Source organism: Protomyctophum parallelum, assembly GCF_964188405.1.
Source record: "Protomyctophum parallelum genome assembly, chromosome: 7".
Taxonomy (NCBI): domain Eukaryota; kingdom Metazoa; phylum Chordata; class Actinopteri; order Myctophiformes; family Myctophidae; genus Protomyctophum; species Protomyctophum parallelum.
The window spans coordinates 2,343,606-2,365,545 of NC_139705.1; the positions used below are offsets into that span (position 1 = coordinate 2,343,606).

General features: G+C 42.4%; 1 protein-coding gene across 1 annotated transcript in view; it reads left to right on the top strand.

The window, feature by feature from the left end:
• The window catches only part of LOC310861368 (uncharacterized protein), a gene marked incomplete at both ends in the record, with an annotated part of 118,259 nt that overhangs the window by 22,150 nt on the left and 74,169 nt on the right, over positions 1-21,940 (top strand). The window contains 4 exons of the mRNA XM_083768788.1: positions 3,814-3,981; positions 14,711-14,825; positions 15,534-15,638; positions 15,925-16,229. Coding sequence (XP_083624914.1) covers positions 3,814-3,981; positions 14,711-14,825; positions 15,534-15,638; positions 15,925-16,229 — 693 coding nt within the window. The remainder of the gene's footprint in view (positions 1-3,813; positions 3,982-14,710; positions 14,826-15,533; positions 15,639-15,924; positions 16,230-21,940) is intronic.

Consider the following 21,940-nt stretch of genomic DNA (forward strand, 5'->3'; position numbering starts at 1 on the left):
ACCAACGCCCTTACATCGCGTTACGTTACATAACGAAACTACTATTTGCAATCATTTGTAACCTAACGCTTTACATTTCCCATTCCATAACGGCGTTGTAATTACTGTGCGTGTGTTAACCACGTTATGGCGTTATTATGTCAACTTCATTCGAAAAAATATCACCGAATAGTAGTAGTGGTCCTAAAGTTGTGAATCGATATAATTCAACTAAGCTGCAGGGAAAACACAGATGTACAAGCCCAAAGCGTTGTGCATTGCGACGGGTAGATAACATGTAGATCTGCTACTTCCAGCGCAGGAAGGGTGCATGTTTATGACGCTCTTTAACTATGCATCAGCAGCCAGCGAGGCAGCGACGCTGCGACAGTCACGAGCAGCAGACGGGATGCACAGACAGATCCGACACAACTTTATTGCACACATCTGTGCTTTCATCCACGCTTCCATAGCCTTTTAAATCTTATTGTCCACAGCAGGCAGACCTGTCTACCGTATGCACTTCCCAAAAGTCAGAGACATGCCACCACCTATAAATTCAAACCCACCTGGAATATTGCTATCTCATTCCACTTTAATTTATTTTATTCCATAGTCTTAGTTTTTCTCTAATAAAGTAGTTTTTATTCGTTTTCTCATGTTCTCCTTGAGTACTCAAAGAAGCATTATATAAATAATACTATTATCACTATTATTATTATTACTACTTGTTTGCCTATGCTTATGTAGAAAAAAATGTGATTAATTGAGATTAATTAATCACAAAGCCTCAAATTAATTAGATGTTTTTTAATGGACCCATAAGTGTTTATTATTTAAGTTAGGCTTTGCCATAATCATGTCTTTTGCCATAATCAGGTAGCTTTACAACAAAGATGTATTCGGCTATTCGGTATTCGGTTTTCGGCCAACTGTTTCCTATATTCGGTTTCGGCCAAGAATTTCCCTTTCGGTGCATCCCTAATATCTCTATATCACTGCAGATTTATGGACTCATTTTTTATTTGATTATTATAAAAAAGAATTGAAGGCAAGTTGAGGCTACAATAAAGATGCCTGTCAAAATTCTTGAACATGTTTTATTGTTCCACTACATTCCATAATGTTAAGAGGGAGTTGTCTTTTCTCTTACTGTGCGACATAACAAAAAAACCTTCTTTTAAATCGTTTTTATATTATTATTTTTTAAAGTAAAGTAAAGTAGTTACTTTCATAATTTAATGTAAAGTAAAGTAACAAATTACTTTTTTAGATAAGTAACGATAACTATAATTCCTTACTTTTTAAAAGTAACTTCCCAAAATTATGTGAGGACATAAAACTAAGACATAAGACATAAAACTTTATATTGTTGATGCTATTCTCATTAGTTATTAGTCAAATAAAAGTGACGTATTGCAGAGAAACAAGTGTTTTTCTTTACTAATCAAACCATTAGCCTAAATGAATGATCATATAGCGCTCTGTGCTGGAAATAGGAGGTTTTTAAAAATATCCATTGAATCGTGACCTTAACATCGAAAGTTGAATTTAATCGTGGATTAGGCGAATCGTGACAGCCCTAGTATTTTACTGTCTGTTAGCTGTTTATATTAGCATCCATCGTTGGCCTCCGGTGGCTCCCATGGTGTGATGTCATCGAATATCCAAAATATCCTCGTACGCACTGTGCATGCACTGCGTACGCACTACGCACTGCGCACGCACTGCGTACGCACTACGCACTGCGCACGCACTGCGCACACACGCTGTTACAACTCATATGTCTAGGGGTAAGATGAGTAGGCAACATAAGAAGGAGGAACAGGAAACTATGATCAAATGCGAGGTTTTATTATAATAGTATATATAATAAACCGTAATCAAAAGATATTTACAATAATTGGCTCTTAAACAATCAAAAGAAAATACAATAAAGAAACAACGCCTTTCCGAAGGGCGTTCGGAACAAATGGATTAAACAATATAAGGTAGTTTTCACAGAGTAGTCACACAGAATAGCGGGTCGGAGGAAGACCATAGTGATGTTCCCCCCGACGAGCTGTCAGGCACAGACTGACTATGTAGGTAACGGTGCACCCATTGGCCACTGGGTGACACGTGACCGGCAATCAATAAGGGAGGCAGGCGTTGGTCAGACGCCTGACTAGAGCCGGCCCCTCAATGATGTCACTGACAAGGTAAACAGACAATCCAACCTGGAGTGGAGAAGAACACATATATAATAGAAGGCGCTCTCTATTCCAATATATGGTTCATAACAAGTCTACTTAGATGTATAGTTATATATAATAAGATATATCACAGATAGGTCTATTATATAATATACCACAACAATACCACCAGTTACCTCATACAAATATATACATAATATTAACCAATAAATATATTTATACTACATCATACTACTCATAACACAAAACTAATCATAACAAATAATAAACGTCCACGTGACACACGCACTGCGTGCGCACACACTCTATGGTATTTTTAGGGCTCAGATTGAGACTCCAGGCAGCCCCATATTGAACCTTTCACTCTGCACTCTGTCAAGTGCCTACTTGCTTGTTGCACAAAAATGGCCTACTAGTGCAAGTACTGTAGACCACTACAAACTTTCAAATCTCAGCCTCTCTGTGAAAGAACGTTTGCAATATTGAATTATTAGGTTTAGCTATTTGCTACGTACCTTGCTTTTGGAGGAGAAAAAGTAGTATTTTGAAGTATGGTAATTACTTATGCCTGTTATGGCAGTGGTGTCAGATTTCATACATGTGTATACATAGGGGCATTACCTTTAGTCCACCCGACACTGAAACATGTCATCATTACGTCACCATCGATAACCAATTATACCCTGGCATTGGTACATATATTCATCACGTCATACGCTCATATGTCTATATATGTGTATATGTCTATATGTATGACATTTCTGAGTTGATTAGTGTTATAATGGGTGGTTTGATGCGTATGTCCCTGGCACTGAAACATATCATTACGTCACCATCGTAAACCAATTATACCCTGGCATTGGTACATAATCTTCATCACGTCATGGGACATCTGCGGAAAACATACCTGCACGGTCTGCTTTGTGCCAGCATATGACGTCATATCACAAGCTGCTAAGGGACATACGCATCGTCGCACCTGACTGATAACATTACTTGCATGCTCGGCTTGCGCAATAATAATATAAACAGCGATATAAACGGCTTCTTCCTTTGGACAAATGTGGGTGTGTTGTTGTTGTCTGCTCTGATAATGCCACTGCAATGAGCTACAGGCTGGGTTGGTTGTGCACCGGCATATACGTGTCACGGTGAGCCAAGGGGGGTAGGACCCAAATGCAGGACAGAGAGCAGGAATTATTTATTATGCAGAAAAGCAGTTAAGCTTACAAACAAAGTCAGGAAATTCCAAAAAGGCAAAAACTCTTCCAAAAAGGGCACAAAAAAAGCAAACCTTTCGAAGAGCAATCGGTAAAGTCCAATAATGCAGAACCTCTCAGAATTACAAAACACAGAGCACGAGGAACTCAGGACAGCTCGGGACAAGGATGATCTGAAAGTGTGTTTTTGGAATGAGTCCAGTCTTATAGGGAGCAGGGTAATTGCAGAAGTGTTCACAGGTGTGGAATGGGCGTGGCTCGTTTCACCCCCCCCCTCCCTCAAATAATATCTCAAGAGAAGAATCTGCCACTTCCCTAAACATGTAGGAGGAGGTGGTGCCCCCAGACGCAAAAACAAGTGGATAACAAAACTTATTATATTTTATTTTACTGAAGGAGTTCTTCTTCCATCCATCCAGGTTTCTACAATGTGTTTCTGGTAGCGGTCCATGAGCTGGGCCACACCCTGGGTTTGGGTCACTCCTATGACCCATCCTCCATCATGCATAAAGATTACAAATGGATGGAGACTGATGACTTCCAGCTGCCAGCAGATGACCGCCAGGGGATTGAAGACATCTACAGATGTTAGTGGAAATGTTTAAACAACAACTTGATATATAATAATACTTCACTGCAGTTGAATCCAGATCAACTTGAATTGTGTAGCTTTGCAGCTGCAGTTGAAGCCAGATCAACTTGGATTGTAGCTTTGCAGCTGCAGTTGAATCCAGATCAACTTGGATTGTAGCTTTGCAGCTGCAGTTGAATCAACTTGGATTGTAGCTTTGCAGCTGCAGTTGAATCCAGATCAACTTGGATTGTAGCTTTGCAGCTGCAGTTCAAGCCAGATCAACTTGGATTGTAGCTGCTGCTAAAAGCTATGAAGGTACAAACGTGGGATGTATCTTTTGGGGCGTATATACGTTGGTCAGACAGTCCGACAACATGCATGGCCGTTAAAGCAAACTTTTAATTCAAATCAATCAATCATAATAATCACCCTGCCATGGCTCCCAAGATACATACGTGGCCTGTTAAGACAGTCAGGGTTAGGGAGGGTAGGGTTTTGGGTGAGGTGTCGGACTAAACGCATGCACCCTTATCGTTGTGTACCTTCATGTCACACAGGTGACCTGAATGATGTCAACATTTTAATCCATTTTATGTTTTATTGTAGCAAACACGTTATGATGATTTGAGGGTTCCATTATTTAATGTAGAACAACCTGGGCTTTTCTGGGAAGATGATGGTCAGAAGTTGGAGTGGTTATTTAATCATGAACTATTTAAGACGTCACAGTTTGTTTCTAGAGCCTGGAGTAGAAGCCAATCTCCATATCCGGTCTGCTGCTACAGGCCCAATCTTATTATTTTATTTATTTTCTATATTATAATTATGTCATGCCATGTATGACGCTTGGGTGTTTTTAGTTTGTTAATCATTTGATCATGTCGGTTCATTGTTTATGTAAAATGAAAGTAAAAGTATCCTGCAAGTCCATTTGGGCTTTGCTTCCTTGGACGCATGGCACTAAAATAAAGAACAATCAATCAATCAATCAATCAATCAATCATAGTACACCCCCCTATAGTACATGCCCCTATAGTACCTCCCCCTATAGTACATCCCCCTATAGTACATCCCCTATAGTACCTCCCCCTATAGTACCTCCCCCTATAGTACATCCCCCTATAGTACATCCCCCTATAGTACATCCCCTATAGTACATGCCCCTATAGTACATCCCCCTATAGTACCTCCCCCTATAGTACCTCCCCCTATAGTACATCCCCCTATAGTACATCCCCCTATAGTACATCCCCTATAGTACCTCCCCCTATAGTACATCCCCCTATAGTATATCCCCCTATAGTACATCCCCATATAGTACATCCCCCTATAGTACCTCCCCCTATAGTACATCCCCTATAGTACCCCCCCTATAGTACATCCCCCTATATTACCTCCCCCTATAGTACCTCCCCCTATAGTACATCCCCTATAGTACATCCCCCTATAGTACATGCCCTATAGTACATCCCCCTATAGTACATGCCCTATAGTACATCCCCCTATAGTACATCCCCTATAGTACATCCCCCTATAGTACATCCCCCTATAGTACATGCCCTATAGTACATCCCCCTATAGTACATGCCCTATAGTACATCCCCCTATAGTACATCCCCCTATAGTACATGCCCTATAGTACATCCCCCTATAGTACATCCCCTATAGTACATCCCCCTATAGTACATCCCCTATAGTACATCCCCCTATAGTACATCCCCTATAGTACATCCCCTATAGTACATCCCCCTATAGTACATCCCCCTATAGTACATCCCCCTATAGTACATGCCCTATAGTACATCCCCTATAGTACATCCCCTATAGTACATCCCCCTATAGTACATGCCCTATAGTACATCCCCTATAGTACATCCCCCTATAGTACATCCCCCTATAGTACATCCCCTATAGTACATCCCCCTATAGTACATCCCCCTATAGTACATCCCCCTATAGTACATGCCCTATAGTACATCCCCTATAGTACATCCCCCTATAGTACATCCCCTATAGTACATCCCCTATAGTACATCCCCCTATAGTACATGCCCTATAGTACATCCCCTATAGTACATCCCCCTATAGTACATCCCCTATAGTACATCCCCTATAGTACATCCCCCTATAGTACATCCCCTATAGTACATCCCCTATAGTACATCCCCTATAGTACATCCCCTATAGTACATCCCCCTATAGTACATGCCCTATAGTACATCCCCTATAGTACATCCCCCTATAGTACATGCCCTATAGTACATCCCCTATAGTACATCCCCTATAGTACATCCCCCTATAGTACATGCCCTATAGTACATCCCCTATAGTACATCCCCCTATAGTACATGCCCTATAGTACATCCCCTATAGTACATCCCCTATAGTACATCCCCCTATAGTACATGCCCTATAGTACATCCCCTATAGTACATCCCCCTATAGTACATCCCCTATAGTACATCCCCTATAGTACATCCCCCTATAGTACATGCCCTATAGTACATCCCCTATAGTACATCCCCCTATAGTACATGCCCTATAGTACATCCCCTATAGTACATCCCCTATAGTACATCCCCCTATAGTACATGCCCTATAGTACATCCCCTATAGTACATCCCCCTATAGTACATCCCCCTATAGTACATCCCCTATAGTACATCCCCTATAGTACATCCCCCTATAGTACATGCCCTATAGTACATCCCCTATAGTACATCCCCCTATAGTACATGCCCTATAGTACATCCCCTATAGTACATCCCCTATAGTACATCCCCTATAGTACATCCCCCTATAGTACATCCCCCTATAGTACATCCCCTATAGTACATCCCCTATAGTACATCCCCTATAGTACATCCCCCTATAGTACATCCCCCTATAGTACATCCCCCTATAGTACCTCCACCTATAGTACATCCCCCTATAGTACATCCCCTATAGTACATCCCCTATAGTACATCCCCCTATAGTACATCCCCCTATAGTACATCCCCCTATAGTACATGCCCTATAGTACATCCCCTATAGTACATCCCCCTATAGTACCTCCCCCTATAGTACATCCCCTATAGTACCTCCCCCTATAGTACATCCCCTATAGTACATCCCCTATAGTACATCCCCCTATAGTACATCCCCTATAGTACCTCCCCCTATAGTACATCCCCTATAGTACCTCCCCCTATAGTACATCCCCTATAGTACATCCCCCTATAGTACATCCCCTATAGTACATCCCCTATAGTACATCCCCCTATAGTACATCCCCTATAGTACATCCCCTATAGTACATCCCCTATAGTACCTCCCCCTATAGTACATCCCCCTATAGTACCTCCCCCTATAGTACATCCCCTATAGTACATCCCCCTATAGTACATCCCCTATAGTACATCCCCCTATAGTACCTCCCCCTATAGTACATCCCCTATAGTACATCCCCCTATAGTACATGCCCTATAGTACATCCCCTATAGTACATCCCCTATAGTACATCCCCCTATAGTACATCCCCCTATAGTACATCCCCCTATAGTACATCCCCCTATAGTACATCCCCTATAGTACATCCCCCTATAGTACATCCCCCTATAGTACCTCCCCCTATAGTACATCCCCTATAGTACATCCCCCTATAGTACATCCCCTATAGTACATCCCCTATAGTACATCCCCTATAGTACATCCCCCTATAGTACCTCCCCCTATAGTACATCCCCTATAGTATCTCCCCCTATAGTACATCCCCTATAGTACATCCCCCTATAGTACATCCCCTATAGTACCTCCCCTATAGTACATCCCCCTATAGTACATCCCCTATAGTACATCCCCTATAGTACATCCCCTATAGTACATCCCCCTATAGTACCTCCCCCTATAGTACATCCCCCTATAGTACCTCCCCCTATAGTACATCCCCTATAGTACATCCCCTATAGTACATCCCCTATAGTACATCCCCCTATAGTACCTCCCCCTATAGTACATCCCCCTATAGTACCTCCCCCTATAGTACATCCCCTATAGTACATCCCCCTATAGTACCTCCCCCTATAGTACATCCCCCTATAGTACATCCCCCTATAGTACATCCCCCTATAGTACCTCCCCCTATAGTACATCCCCCTATAGTACATCCCCTATAGTACATCCCCCTATAGTACATCCCCCTATAGTACCTCCCCCTATAGTACATCCCCCTATAGTACATCCCCTATAGTACATCCCCTATAGTACATCCCCTATAGTACATCCCCTATAGTACATCCCCTATAGTACATCCCCCTATAGTACATCCCCTATAGTACCTCCCCCTATAGTACATCCCCCTATAGTACATCCCCTATAGTACATCCCCTATAGTACATCCCCCTATAGTACATCCCCTATAGTACATCCCCTATAGTACATCCCCCTATAGTACATCCCCCTATAGTACATCCCCTATAGTACCTCCCCCTATAGTACATCCCCTATAGTACATCCCCTATAGTACATCCCCCTATAGTACATCCCCTATAGTACCTCCCCCTATAGTACATCCCCCTATAGTACCTCCCCCTATAGTACATCCCCCTATAGTACATCCCCTATAGTACATCCCCTATAGTACCTCCCCCTATAGTACATCCCCCTATAGTACCTCCCCCTATAGTACATCCCCTATAGTACCTCCCCCTATAGTACATCCCCTATAGTACATCCCCCTATAGTACATCCCCCTATAGTACATCCCCCTATATAGTACATGCCCCTATAGTACATCCCCTATAGTACATCCCCCTATAGTACATCCCCTATAGTACATCCCCTATAGTACATCCCCCTATAGTACATCCCCCTATAGTACCTCCCCCTATAGTACATCCCCTATAGTACATCCCCTATAGTACATCCCCTATAGTACATCCCCCTATAGTACCTCCCCCTATAGTACATCCCCCTATAGTACCTCCCCCTATAGTACATCCCCCTATAGTACATCCCCTATAGTACCTCCCCTATAGTACATCCCCCTATAGTACATCCCCTATAGTACATCCCCTATAGTACATCCCCTATAGTACATCCCCTATAGTACATCCCCCTATAGTACCTCCCCCTATAGTACATCCCCCTATAGTACATCCCCTATAGTACCTCCCCCTATAGTACATCCCCTATAGTACATCCCCCTATAGTACATCCCCTATAGTACCTCCCCTATAGTACCTCCCCCTATAGTACATCCCCCTATAGTACATCCCCTATAGTACATCCCCTATAGTACATCCCCCTATAGTACATCCCCTATAGTACCTCCCCCTATAGTACATCCCCCTATAGTACCTCCCCCTATAGTACATCCCCCTATAGTACATCCCCTATAGTACATCCCCTATAGTACCTCCCCCTATAGTACATCCCCTATAGTACCTCCCCCTATAGTACATCCCCCTATAGTACCTCCCCCTATAGTACATCCCCTATAGTACATCCCCCTATAGTACATCCCCCTATAGTACATCCCCTATAGTACCTCCCCCTATAGTACATCCCCCTATAGTACCTCCCCCTATAGTACATCCCCTATAGTACCTCCCCCTATAGTACATCCCCCTATAGTACATCCCCCTATAGTACATCCCCCTATAGTACATCCCCTATAGTACATCCCCCTATAGTACATCCCCTATAGTACATCCCCTATAGTACATCCCCCTATAGTACATCCCCCTATAGTACATCCCCTATAGTACATCCCCCTATAGTACATCCCCCTATAGTACCTCCCCTATAGTACATCCCCTATAGTACATCCCCTATAGTACATCCCCCTATAGTACATCCCCTATAGTACATCCCCCTATAGTACATCCCCTATAGTACATCCCCCTATAGTACATCCCCCTATAGTACATCCCCCTATAGTACATCCCCTATAGAACATTGAACTTCTGAAAGGTTCCCTTACCTCGCAGGCGGCTGCAAGTGAGAAGCTGCTGGAGGTTTCTGGCTCCATTAACCAGCGACTGGTGGCGGTGGAAAACACCGTTACTGTTGCTGCGGGTGGTGTCGGGTCCTCCATGGCTGCTCACCAGGCTGTGTTAACTGCGGAGGAAGGCCCCGCAAGCGGCGGGTCTGTACTGAGGCCCAGCCCGGCTACAGCAGAGGAGGTGGCGCCGGCGCCGGCGCTGGCTAGGCAGCGGGGACCTTCCCCCTCTGCCCGTAAAGCCCCGCAGCGTGGAAGGGGGTGGTCGATGTCTGAGCCCCTTGGTGTGTCACCTGCTCAGGAGAGTGAAAATGCACTGGGGACTGCACACGGCTGGAGTACAGTGGTGAAGCAGGGAAACAAACGAAAGGCAGCCCCAGAGAGTGCTGCTCGTCGCGCTGCTAAACATCCGCGAAAGAAGACAGCTATTACTGGGACGGCGGTGATAAACAATGAGAAACTTTCCACGGTGAAAACTAAGCTAGTCAGCGTGTTCGCTACAAAGTTCACATTGGACCTTGACGCTGATACTCTCCGTGACTTCCTGCAAGGGAAGATGAACCGGGAGGTAAAATGCAGGAAAATTGAGACGCCACACAGCAGATTCAGCTCATTCTGTATTACTGCTGAATGGAACGAGTGGAAGGAGATGTACGACCCTCAGTTCTGGCCAGCCGGGTCAGTCATCAGACAATTCTTCGAGCCTCGCCGACCAAGAGGAGTAACAGGTGGGACGAGGCTACCAGAAAGGATCCCTTCCCCGAGGAGAGAGGGGATGTCGCGCCCAGGAGTTGGTGCACCTACAGCCCCTGCGGACGTAGCTGTGGAGGTGACGGTGGACAGCGGTGAAACCAGCTGCCCTGACGGGGATCTCTCAGCCGCATAATGCGGGTTGTGTCATACAATTCTCGTGGCCTACGAGTAGGGCATACGGCTGCTGACAAAGCTAGGCGGCTAGTGGTGGATACACTGCTGGATGACTGTGATGTATTGTGTATACAAGAAACTTGGTTGGCCAAGCAGGACTTGGATAAACTAAACACCCTGCACCCAGACTTCCATGGTGCTGGAGAATCCACCACGGACCTCAGCACGAGAATTATCCGAGGTAGGATAGCTGGAGGAGTTGCAATTTTATGGAATATTAAATATGATCCCATGGTTAAGATTTTACGTTTAAATGTGGACTGGGCCATTGGGCTTGAGTTTAATTTCAATGGTAAGAATTTTATTATTCTGAATATTTACACGCCATATGAGTCCTATGATCATATCGATGAATTTGTGAGCAGGCTTGCATTTATTCAATCCTTTACTGAGGATAACAACCTGTCATGTATTTATGTCTTGGGTGATTATAATGCCGATCTGACCGATAGTAAGTCTTTATTTGCTAAAAGCATGGTGAGGTTTACAAATGACGCTAATTTAGTAATATCAAGTAAAGTGCTCTTGCCTGATACAAGTTTTACTTATGTTAGTGAAGCATGGAATACTACTTCTTGGTTGGATCACGTGGTTTCCACTGTTGATGCTCATGCAGCGATAGAAAGCCTTGATATTTGTTATGGGTTAGCTACATCTGACCACATCCCTCTTGCCATGGTACTAAATGTGGATAAGAATGAAGAAAACAGAGAGGTTAAAATAGACTGGGGTAAACTATCGGAAGCGGATATCCTTAAATATTGCTTTTATTCTGATGAATTATTGAGTAAAGTGAATTTGCCCATGAATGCCATTTGTTGCACAAATGTAAACTGTGAGGACTCCTCCCATGGTGAGAGTCTATGTCATATGTATGATGATATAGTGAGAGCGCTTCATGATGCTAGCAGGTCTTTATTCACCCGCCCTAGGAAGGCCAAGAACATCAAGCCAGGGTGGAATAAATTTGTAGCTAGCCACCATGCAGAGGCCAATGAGGCCCATAAGGCCTGGGTAATAGATGGCAGGCCCAGACAGGGACCTGTCCTTGAACATAAAAAGAAAACGAATGCAAAGTACAAATATGCATTAAGGTTTATAAGCAAACAAGAACAGGCCCTGAGTGCTCAGTCTATGGCTGATAATCTTTTTGATAATGACATCACTAACTTTTGGAAAGAGGTAAAGTCCCTTAACAGGGCTAAAACAGCTCTCCCTTGTAATGTAGAGGGGGTAACAGATCCAGTAGGCATCGCTGCCCTCTGGAGGCAGCATTATGCAACATTATTTAATTGTGTTAAAGGTGAGCCTTTTCATATAGGCACTATTGAAGAAGATAGTACTTTTCTTAACACCCACGAGGTTGTTAATGCCATACAGCAACTTGCTGACAGAAAATCCAGTGGTCTGGACAATATTACAGCAGAGCACTTAAAGCTAGCTGGTCCCAGATTAGCAGTGTTGTTGTCTATATGCTTCTCTGGGATGTTGACTCATGGCACTTTACCAGACTCCATGCTGTCTGTCGTTCTGGTTCCCATAATAAAAGACAAAGCTGGGAAAGTAGGGAGTATAGATAACTACAGACCTATAGCTCTTGCTAGTATAGTGTCCAAAGTACTAGAAAAACTTCTCCTTGATAGACTAAGTATTTACATTTCCACCACTGACAATCAGTTTGGCTTCAAGCCCAAACATAGTACAGACTTATGTATTTACGCTCTGAAAGAAGCAGTGGAGACCTATAGAAGGCAGGGCTCTACTATGCTGGTTGGTTTTATTGATGCGTCGAGAGCCTTTGACCGAATCCATCACTACAAGCTTTTTAATAAACTCAAGCTTAGGGGTGTGCCAAAATGTTTATTACGCATTCTTGTCTACTGGTATGCTAACCAGAAAATGCAGGTAAAATGGGGGAGCACATTATCCACCCCTTTTAGGGTGGGTAATGGCGTCAGGCAGGGGGGGATTTTATCCCCAGCCCTCTTCAATTTATATATGGACGGCCTGTCAATGCAGCTGGGGGGGTGCAGAACAGGTTGTATGATGGGTGATAGCCTAATTAATCATTTTATGTACGCGGATGACCTCACCATACTTTCCCCAAGTAGCAGTGGTTTCCAACAGCTACTCAATATATGTACAAATTATGGTATTGACTTTGATATTCAGTATAATGCCAAGAAGAGCATGATACTCATATGTAGAACTAAAGAAGATCTGGAACTTAAGTTTCCTGCCTTTCATCTGTCTGGTCAAATTATGGGTGTGTCCAAAATTACAAAATATCTTGGGCATATCATAACAGATACCTTAGAGGATGACGAGGACATGTTTAGACAGAGGAGGATGCTTTATGTACAAGCCAACATGTTGGTCCGTAAATTTCACCATTGTACTACGGATGTTAAGGTAAACCTCTTTAGAGCGTATTGCACCCCTCTCTACACAGCTCCACTGTGGGTAAAGTACAAGAAGGAGAGCTTACGCAAACTGCAAGTAGCCTATAATGACTGTCTTCGTATACTGTTAAAAAAACCAAGGAGCACTAGAGCCAGTGGGCTTTTCTGTTCATTGGGACTCACTACTTTCATGGCTCTGTTGAGGAACTTGACATTTAAATTCATGAGCAGGCTGGATCGCTCACTGAATGGACTCATTGGTCAGTTGACAGACCCAGGCCGTAGTTCTGTAAGGTACACTTCTACCATCAGAGGACACTGGTATAAGAGCCTCGCCTAGAGTAGTAACCTCTTGGGCTGGGTAAATGTACTGTATTTTTTTATTTATTTTTATTTGTATTCTCCTATTTGTGATGTACTGTCTTACCGTGTGGGCCACGAGCCTGTAATAAAGTTTATATATATATATACCTCCCCCTATAGTACATCCCCTATAGTACATCCCCCTATAGTACATCCCCCTATAGTACATCTCCCTATAGTACATCCCCCTATAGTACATCCCCTATAGTACCTCCCTCTATAGTACATCCCCCTATAGTACATCCCCCTATAGTACATCCCCCTATAGTACATCCCCTATAGTACCTCCCCCTATAGTACATCCCCCTATAGTACATCCCCATATAGTACATCCCCCTATAGTACATCCCCTATAGTACCTCCCCCTATAGTACATCCCCCTATAGTACACCCCCCTATAGTACCTCCCCCTATAGTACATCCCCTATAGTACATCCCCCTATAGTACATCCCCCTATAGTACATCCCGTATAGTACATCCCCCTATAGTACATCCCCTATAGTACCTCCCCCTATAGTACATCCCCCTATAGTACATCCCCCTATAGTACATCCCCTATAGTACCTCCCCCTATAGTACATCCCCCTATAGTACATCCCCCTATAGTACATCCCCCTATAGTACCTCCCCCTATAGTACATCCCCCTATAGTACATCCCCTATAGTACCTCCCCCTATAGTACCTCCCCCTATAGTACATCCCCCTATAGTACATCCCCTATAGTACCTCCCCCTATAGTACCTCCCCCTATAGTACATCCCCCTATAGTACATCCCCTATAGTACCTCCCCCTAGAGTACATCCCCCAATAGTACCACCCCTATAGTACCTCCCCATAGATAAACATTGTGAAAATAGCCCATCTACACTTAAAATAGTTGTTTTAGATCACGTTCATTATTGATTACGTTAGTTTCCAGTGTATTATTATTTTAACCAAAGGTGATGTAATGTTACACACCACATTATTCATACATTAATCATTGTTAGTGTTCATTCCTAGTGTAAAATGCTGTATACACAGCCCACTGTTATTTGAGTGCATCAATGTTTATTCCTCCACAGACCCTCCAGAAAAGACCTCAGTATCAGCGAGTCCACCAGGAGGCGTTGTTGAGGGCAGCACGTTGAACCAATGGGTGCGAAGAGGGGCACAGCCATGTGCGGGACTTGACAAAGGGTGAATTGGAGTGAGACTCAATGTGATAGTAATATCCTATTGGCCAATTGGAGTGAGACTCAATGTGATAGTAATATCCTATTGGCCAATTGGAGTGAGACTCAATGTGATAGTAATATCCTATTGTCCAATTGGAGCCAATTGGAGTGAGATAGTGCATCATATTAACCCCTTGAGTATAGTATGCGCCCTTGAGCACGACATGAAACCCCTGGAGTATATCTGACTGAACTAACTCTGCAAGCTATACGCATCATTTAATCAGGGGCTCGAAGGAGTTATTGCTGTTGGATGTGAGAGGCATGTAAATTTGTACGTCTTCAGCGTAACAGTGGAAGGATATATTGTGTTTGGAGAGGATGGGTCCGAGGGGGAGCCCTGGATTGTCCGTCTGTCCAAGCACGAAAATAGCGTTTGTTCACCACCAAGTGTCACTGTTGAACAGCCTAACACACAGACACACACAGGCCAGGGAGGAGGGCTAGTACAGTACAGTACAGTACAGTACAGTACATTACAGTACAGTACAGTACAGTACAGTACAGTACAGTACAGTACAGTACAGTACAGTACAGTACAGTACAGCACCACTCAATTCAGACGGGTCTGATTAAAGAAGTCTTACATGGAGAGCTAAATTGTAGGCTACTGAACATTATATTCTGGTATTTTCAGCTCTAATGTCTCCTTGTCCCCCCCGTCCGTCAGAGCCATGAAGAGACCCCGCTGTGGCATTCCTGACCAGGCCAACGTGGGGTGGAGCAGCTACGAAGCGTTTGGAACCAAGTGGGACAAGTATGACCTCACTTACAGGTACAAACAGAACAGTTTTGATTGGTCTTCAGGTATTTGTATTGATGTGCCAATAATCTATACATCATCAAGACACCTTATTATCTACCACAAAACTGGACACATTGGGAGTTGGGACACTTTCCTAATATTGACCGAGACTTGATGAATGTCAGGCCAAACCGGCCATACCCAAACCGTGTTTTGTCTTCCTGTGGGATTACTGTGGGGTTAGTTAGGGAATGTAATACTCCACTTGGACAGCTTTGCTTAGTTTGTCTCTCTTTGCCTCTTCCTCTGCCTCTAGTATTGAGACCTATCCACCTAGAATCCCATGGCAGGACATATTAAAGGCAATCCGTAGAGCCTTCAAAGTCTGGAAGGATGTCAGTCCGTTCGCCTTTCAGTATATTCCCTACAGGGACATCCATAACGGCTACCACGATGAGGAAGACGTCGACATCATGATCGCCTTCTACGCGGGTCCTCACAAAGGCCATGACTTTATATCATCGCACATGGCACATTCCTTAAGCCACAAGCCTGGGAGGAGTGTTTTCATGCACTTCAACTCAGACATGCAATGGAGCATCGCCAACCAGGATGTGCAAGGTAAGAGATGGTGTCACTTGGACACAAAGTGAGTTTTGCGCTATAGAGACAACCGGAATTAGTTGAAGGGGCTTTTGTTCATTTCTCACAATTAACAGGACACTTCAACTGAAATGAAGTGAGATTTAACATCAATGATCAATGATGTTTTTAGTTCAGCTGTAATGCTACAGAACAGTGCATCTCATTCATTGCATTCCTTTTGTATGGATGCAAACAAATAAAAAAACACATAATTACTTTGCAAACTAAGAATGAAAATCAGATCAACAATAAGATGACTACTCTGCAGTATTATTCCTGGTTTATATTAACCGATTACATGACGCCACCAGATGGCTCCACTGAGAGCAGTTTCATGAAAATGCTCCTCTTTACAGCCACACTTTAGAAGTTTAGAAGTTTAGAGCTGTAAGTGATCGTGTGATGAGTAGGCATGTAACGATGCACTCAACTCACGATCCGATTCGTATCACGATATGAGGTTCACGATACGATTTTTCACCATATTTTAAACAAAGAATATTACCGCTTTTTTATTATTTATAAATTATTCATTATTATTATTATTTATCTTCCCCCAAGCTTTTTTCACATTTTCTTTTTAACTACATTGCAAAAGAAGTAGCATTACTTTTGACAGTGCAGAAACATAATTGCCTTCCTTGATGTATTAATGAGCATCACCTGGGCACAGTCACAGACACACAGCTCCCCTCTACAGTGCTCTACTACTGAAAGTAGTGTAATTTCTCTCCAAAAGCACTTGAATATGATGGAACATGATTAAAGCTCACATTTCATTTCATTCGATTAATATCGATATATATCGATATACGATATATGGTTACATGCCTAGTGATGAGTCATAGCTAGACTCATATTATTATATACGATATATTGTTACATGCCTAGTGATGAGTCATATCTAGACTCATATTATTAAGCTCTAAATGTGGCCTTTCATCTGGACTAGCGCTGGTCTCCACGCTATGGCTGCTTCGACATGTATCGCGCCGTGATCGAGACGAGGACCGCAGCACGAAGCTGTGTTCAGTGCGAGACATGAGGCAGCCAGCGTGGAGGCTGACACCAGTCCATTCCAGCCCATGGAACCTCTCCCTGAAGCTGTGTTCAGTGCGAGACATGAGGCAGCGTAACGTAGAGGCTGACACCAGTCCAGTCCAGCCCATGGAACCTCTCCCTGAAGCTGCTACATTAGAGAGCCGGAGTGAGCTCCTTTAGTGGGGCTAATGTTATAGTCCAGAGTCCCGACTCCAAGTACTGTATGATGAAACATTAAACGTGACTGAACAAGCCATGTGGACCATGGCTAGTAGGCCTATAGTTACCAGCTAGCGCCCCTCAAAAACAACTAGAGGCAAAAACAGAAGCTAGTGGCTATCGCCCAGCCGCCCCTCAAAAACAATGTTTTATTGCTTAATCTTTTATAGTCACTATTCATTGATTCACTGGCATACCTTTGAAAAAAATGTTTCTCACTGTTATATTGAAATTAAAATGTGATTTATTGAGATTAATTAATTATAATGCCTCTAATTAGATTAACGTTTTTAATCGAGCAGCCTTATTATTTACTTTTTATTTTATTTAGTTAGAGTAGAGCTTAACAATAATGTCATCTATCTCATCATCTTAAAGAAACATCTCAAAATGAAGTGAGGACATAAAACCCAAGGTTTATATTGTTGATGCTATTCTCATTAGTTATTAGTCAAATAAAAGTGATGTATTGCAGAGAAACAAGTGTTTTTCTTTGCTAATCAAAACATTAGCCTAAATTAATGATCATACAGTGCTCTGTGCTGGAAATAGGAGGTTTTTAAAAATATCCATTGAATCGTATCGAAAATCGTATCGAATCAAATCGTGACCTTAACATCGAAAGTTGAATTTAATCGTGGATTAGGCGAATCGTGACAGCCCTAGTATTTTAGTCTGTTAGCTGTTTACATTAGCATCCATGTTGGCCTCCGGTGGTTCCGCCGTAGCCTGAAAACCCACCTTTTCAGACTCCATCATGGCCCTTAGCACTTACCCTAAACCCTTAGATAGCATTTCTGTTGGATTATATAGCATTTGATACAGACTTATAGCATGTTATGTAGACAGCACTGTAATTGTATTGTATGTAGTCATAGCACGCCATAGTACACATATATAGCATAGTAGTAAAGATGTATAGTTTATATGTATAGTGTATGTATAGTTTCACTATATAAATATTCCACTGTTACTTTCTTAGCTTACGCATGTTTCATGATAAATGCTTTTTATGTGATGTATTCCCATGCTTTGTTCTTGCTTAAATGTAAGTCGCTCTGGATTAAGAGCGTCTGCTAAATGCCTAAATTGTAAATTGTAAATTGTCCCATGGTGTGACGTCATCGAATATCCAAAATATCCTCGTACGCACTGCGCACGCACTGCGTACGCATTACGCACTGCGCACGCACTGCGTACGCACTGCGCACGCACTGCGTACGCATTACGCACTGCGCACGCACTGCGCACGCTGTTATGTCTAGGGGTAAGATGATTAGGCAACATAAGAAGGAGGAACAGGAAACCATGATCAAATGCGAGGTTTTATTATAATAGTATAATATAATAAACCGTAATCAAAATATATTTACAATAATGGCTCTTAAACAATCAAAAGAAAATACAATAACTTTAAACAACCCCTTTCCGAAGGGCGTTCGGAAACAAATGGATTAAACAATATAAGGTAGTTTTCACAGTTAGAATAGCGGGTCGGAGGAAGACCATAGTGATGTTCCCCCCGACGAGTTGTCAGGCATAGACTGACTATGTAGGTAACGGTGCACCCATTGGCCACTGGGTGACACGTGACCGGCAACCAATAAGGGAGGCAGGCGTTGATCAGACGCCTGACTAGAGCCGGCCCCTCGTTATTGTCTCTGACAAGGTAAACAGACAATCCAACCTGGAGTGGAGAAGAACACATATATAATAGAAGGCAATATATGGTTCATAACAAGTCTACTTAGATGTATAATTATATATAATAAGAGATATCATAGATAGGTCTATATATATACATAATATACCACAACAATACAACCAGTTATATATAAATGTATACATAATATTAACCAATACATATATTTATACTACATCATACTACTCATAACACAAAACTAATCATAACAAATAATAAACGTCCACGTGACACACGCACTGCGTGCGCACACACTCTATGGCATTTTTAGGGCTCAGATTGAGACTCTATGCAGCCCGATATGGAACCTTTCACTCCGCGATTGTACACAACCATACTATATAACTAGAACTGCACTCTGTCAAGTCAAGTGCCTACTTGCTTGTTGCACACAAGTAGGTCTACTAGTGCGCAAGCAGAGCGTGCAAGTACTGTAGACCGCTACAAACTTTCAAATCTCAGCCTCTCTGTTTGCAATATTGAATTATTAGGTTTAGCTATTTGCTACGTACCTTGCTTTTGGAGGAGAAAAAGTAGTATTTTGAAGTATGGTAATGATTACTTATGCCTGTTATGGCAGTGTTGTCAGATTACATACATGTATACATAGGGACATTACCTTTAGTCCACCCGACACTGAAACATGTCACCGATACGTCACCATCGATAACCAATTATACCCTGGTACATATATTCATCACGTCATACGCTCATATGTCTATATATGTGTATAAGTATATGTATATGTCATTTCTGAGTTGATTAGTGGCATAATGTGGTTACTCGGATGGTTTGATGCGTATGTCCCTGGAACTGAAACATATCATTACGTCACCATCGTAAACCAATTATACCCTGGCATTGGTACATAATCTTCATCACGTCATGGGACATCTGATGAAAACATACCTGCACGGTCTGCTTCGTGCCAGCATATGACGTCATATCACATGCTGCTAAGGGACATACGCATCGTTGCACCTGACTGATAACATTACTTGCACGCTCTGCTTGCGCAAGTAATAATATAAACAGCGATATAAACGGCTTCTTCCTTTGGGTGAATTTGGGTGTGTTATTGTTGTCTGCTCTGATGATGCCACCGCAATGAGCTACAGGCTGGGTTGTTTGTGCACCGGCTTATACGTCCGACAGGCTGCTGAAACTCGTCCTGTGAGAAACCTTCAATATTGTGATATTGCGGAAATTTGCACTAATTTATCTTCTGTTCTGCAGTTCCCCCCTCCCCCCCCTCAAATAATCAGAGAAGAATCAGTCCTGCAACAAACAGTCAAAAAGTGCTTTAGTTTTCGAGATACCCCTACCGGAGTTAGGACCAAACACAACATCTCATCTCTAAGGCCTCCCATACATGAAATGGATTCTTGTATAAAAATATTTTACTGCAAAAGTGGTGAAATTGTAATTTAAAATTATACACCTCAAACTAAAAATAAAGCCTGTCCGTCTGGTGGTTGAGGCACTTAAAGGCATGTAGATTCATAATGGAAGCTCTGAGAGGTTCAAAACTTGGCATACTTGAAGCCAGAACATACCTCTACATTCTAGAAAAGACTGAATGTCAATATCTGAATGTCAATATGAGATATAGTCATTTGAACACATACTTACAGTAGGCGCAATTGTACATCTATGTAGATGTTTTCTCTACTTTGTAGTGACTCTGGAATGGATTGTCATAGCAACACATATGATGGCTTGTAGGAAAGGTGAGATTCTACTGAATCCAGCAATACCAATTGTGTAAATGTAGCTTGCATAATCGTGGAGTTATGCCACAAAACATATATGGTGTCCCAAACGGGGGGAAATAAAACTAATTAAATCTACAGTATCACATTAGTTTTATTTTTACTTCACTTATCAAGGGTGGGAAAACATAAACAAATCACTTGAGTAGAAGTCCCTAAAATGTATGAAATGTCTCAAACTTGAGAATTGAGAAATTGTGAAGGAATAGATGCCGCTTCAATAGAGAAATATGCAAGCCTACAGTGGAACTACTAACTATTATTATGTTGCAGCACATGACCTGGATGTTAAATAATAATAATATAATATCTCAAACTTATATAGCGCTTTTCTGAGTACCCAAAGACACTTTACATGGGGGGGTTTTACAGAGGTAACAACAAATTAAAAACAACTTTAATAGAAAAAGGAAAAATAACACTAAAAGCTAAAGAACATTAAAAGACTGTGAAAAGGGTTAGCTAGGGAAGGCAATTTTGAAGAGGTGGGTTTTGAGGGTGGATTTGAAGGTTTGAAGGGTAGGGGCATCTCTGAGTGCCTTAGGGAGGGCATTCCACAGGGTTGGGGCAGAAAAGGCGAAAGCCTGTTCCCTCATCAAGCTCAAATCTCAATATTATCCTCATAAATATAAATAATCAAGTTATTAATTTCTCTTATTTTAGTTATTTGGTTACAGTCAATTTATACTACAGTATTTGGCTCCACCTATGTGCATCTTATGTGATCTTATAATGTGAAGTGTATCGGAAATCGGGGCCGATCATGACATCTTTAAATGATCAGATCAGGAGCACAAAAATGTGATTGGGACATCCCTAGTATCAATATGATATCCATATCATGATACTAGACTGGATATTGTCCGTGATTTGGGATATTGTACTATTGTGATATTGGAGGAGTTGCATAAAAATATAATTTTCAGATGGGGAAATTTCGGTATCGGCATGCA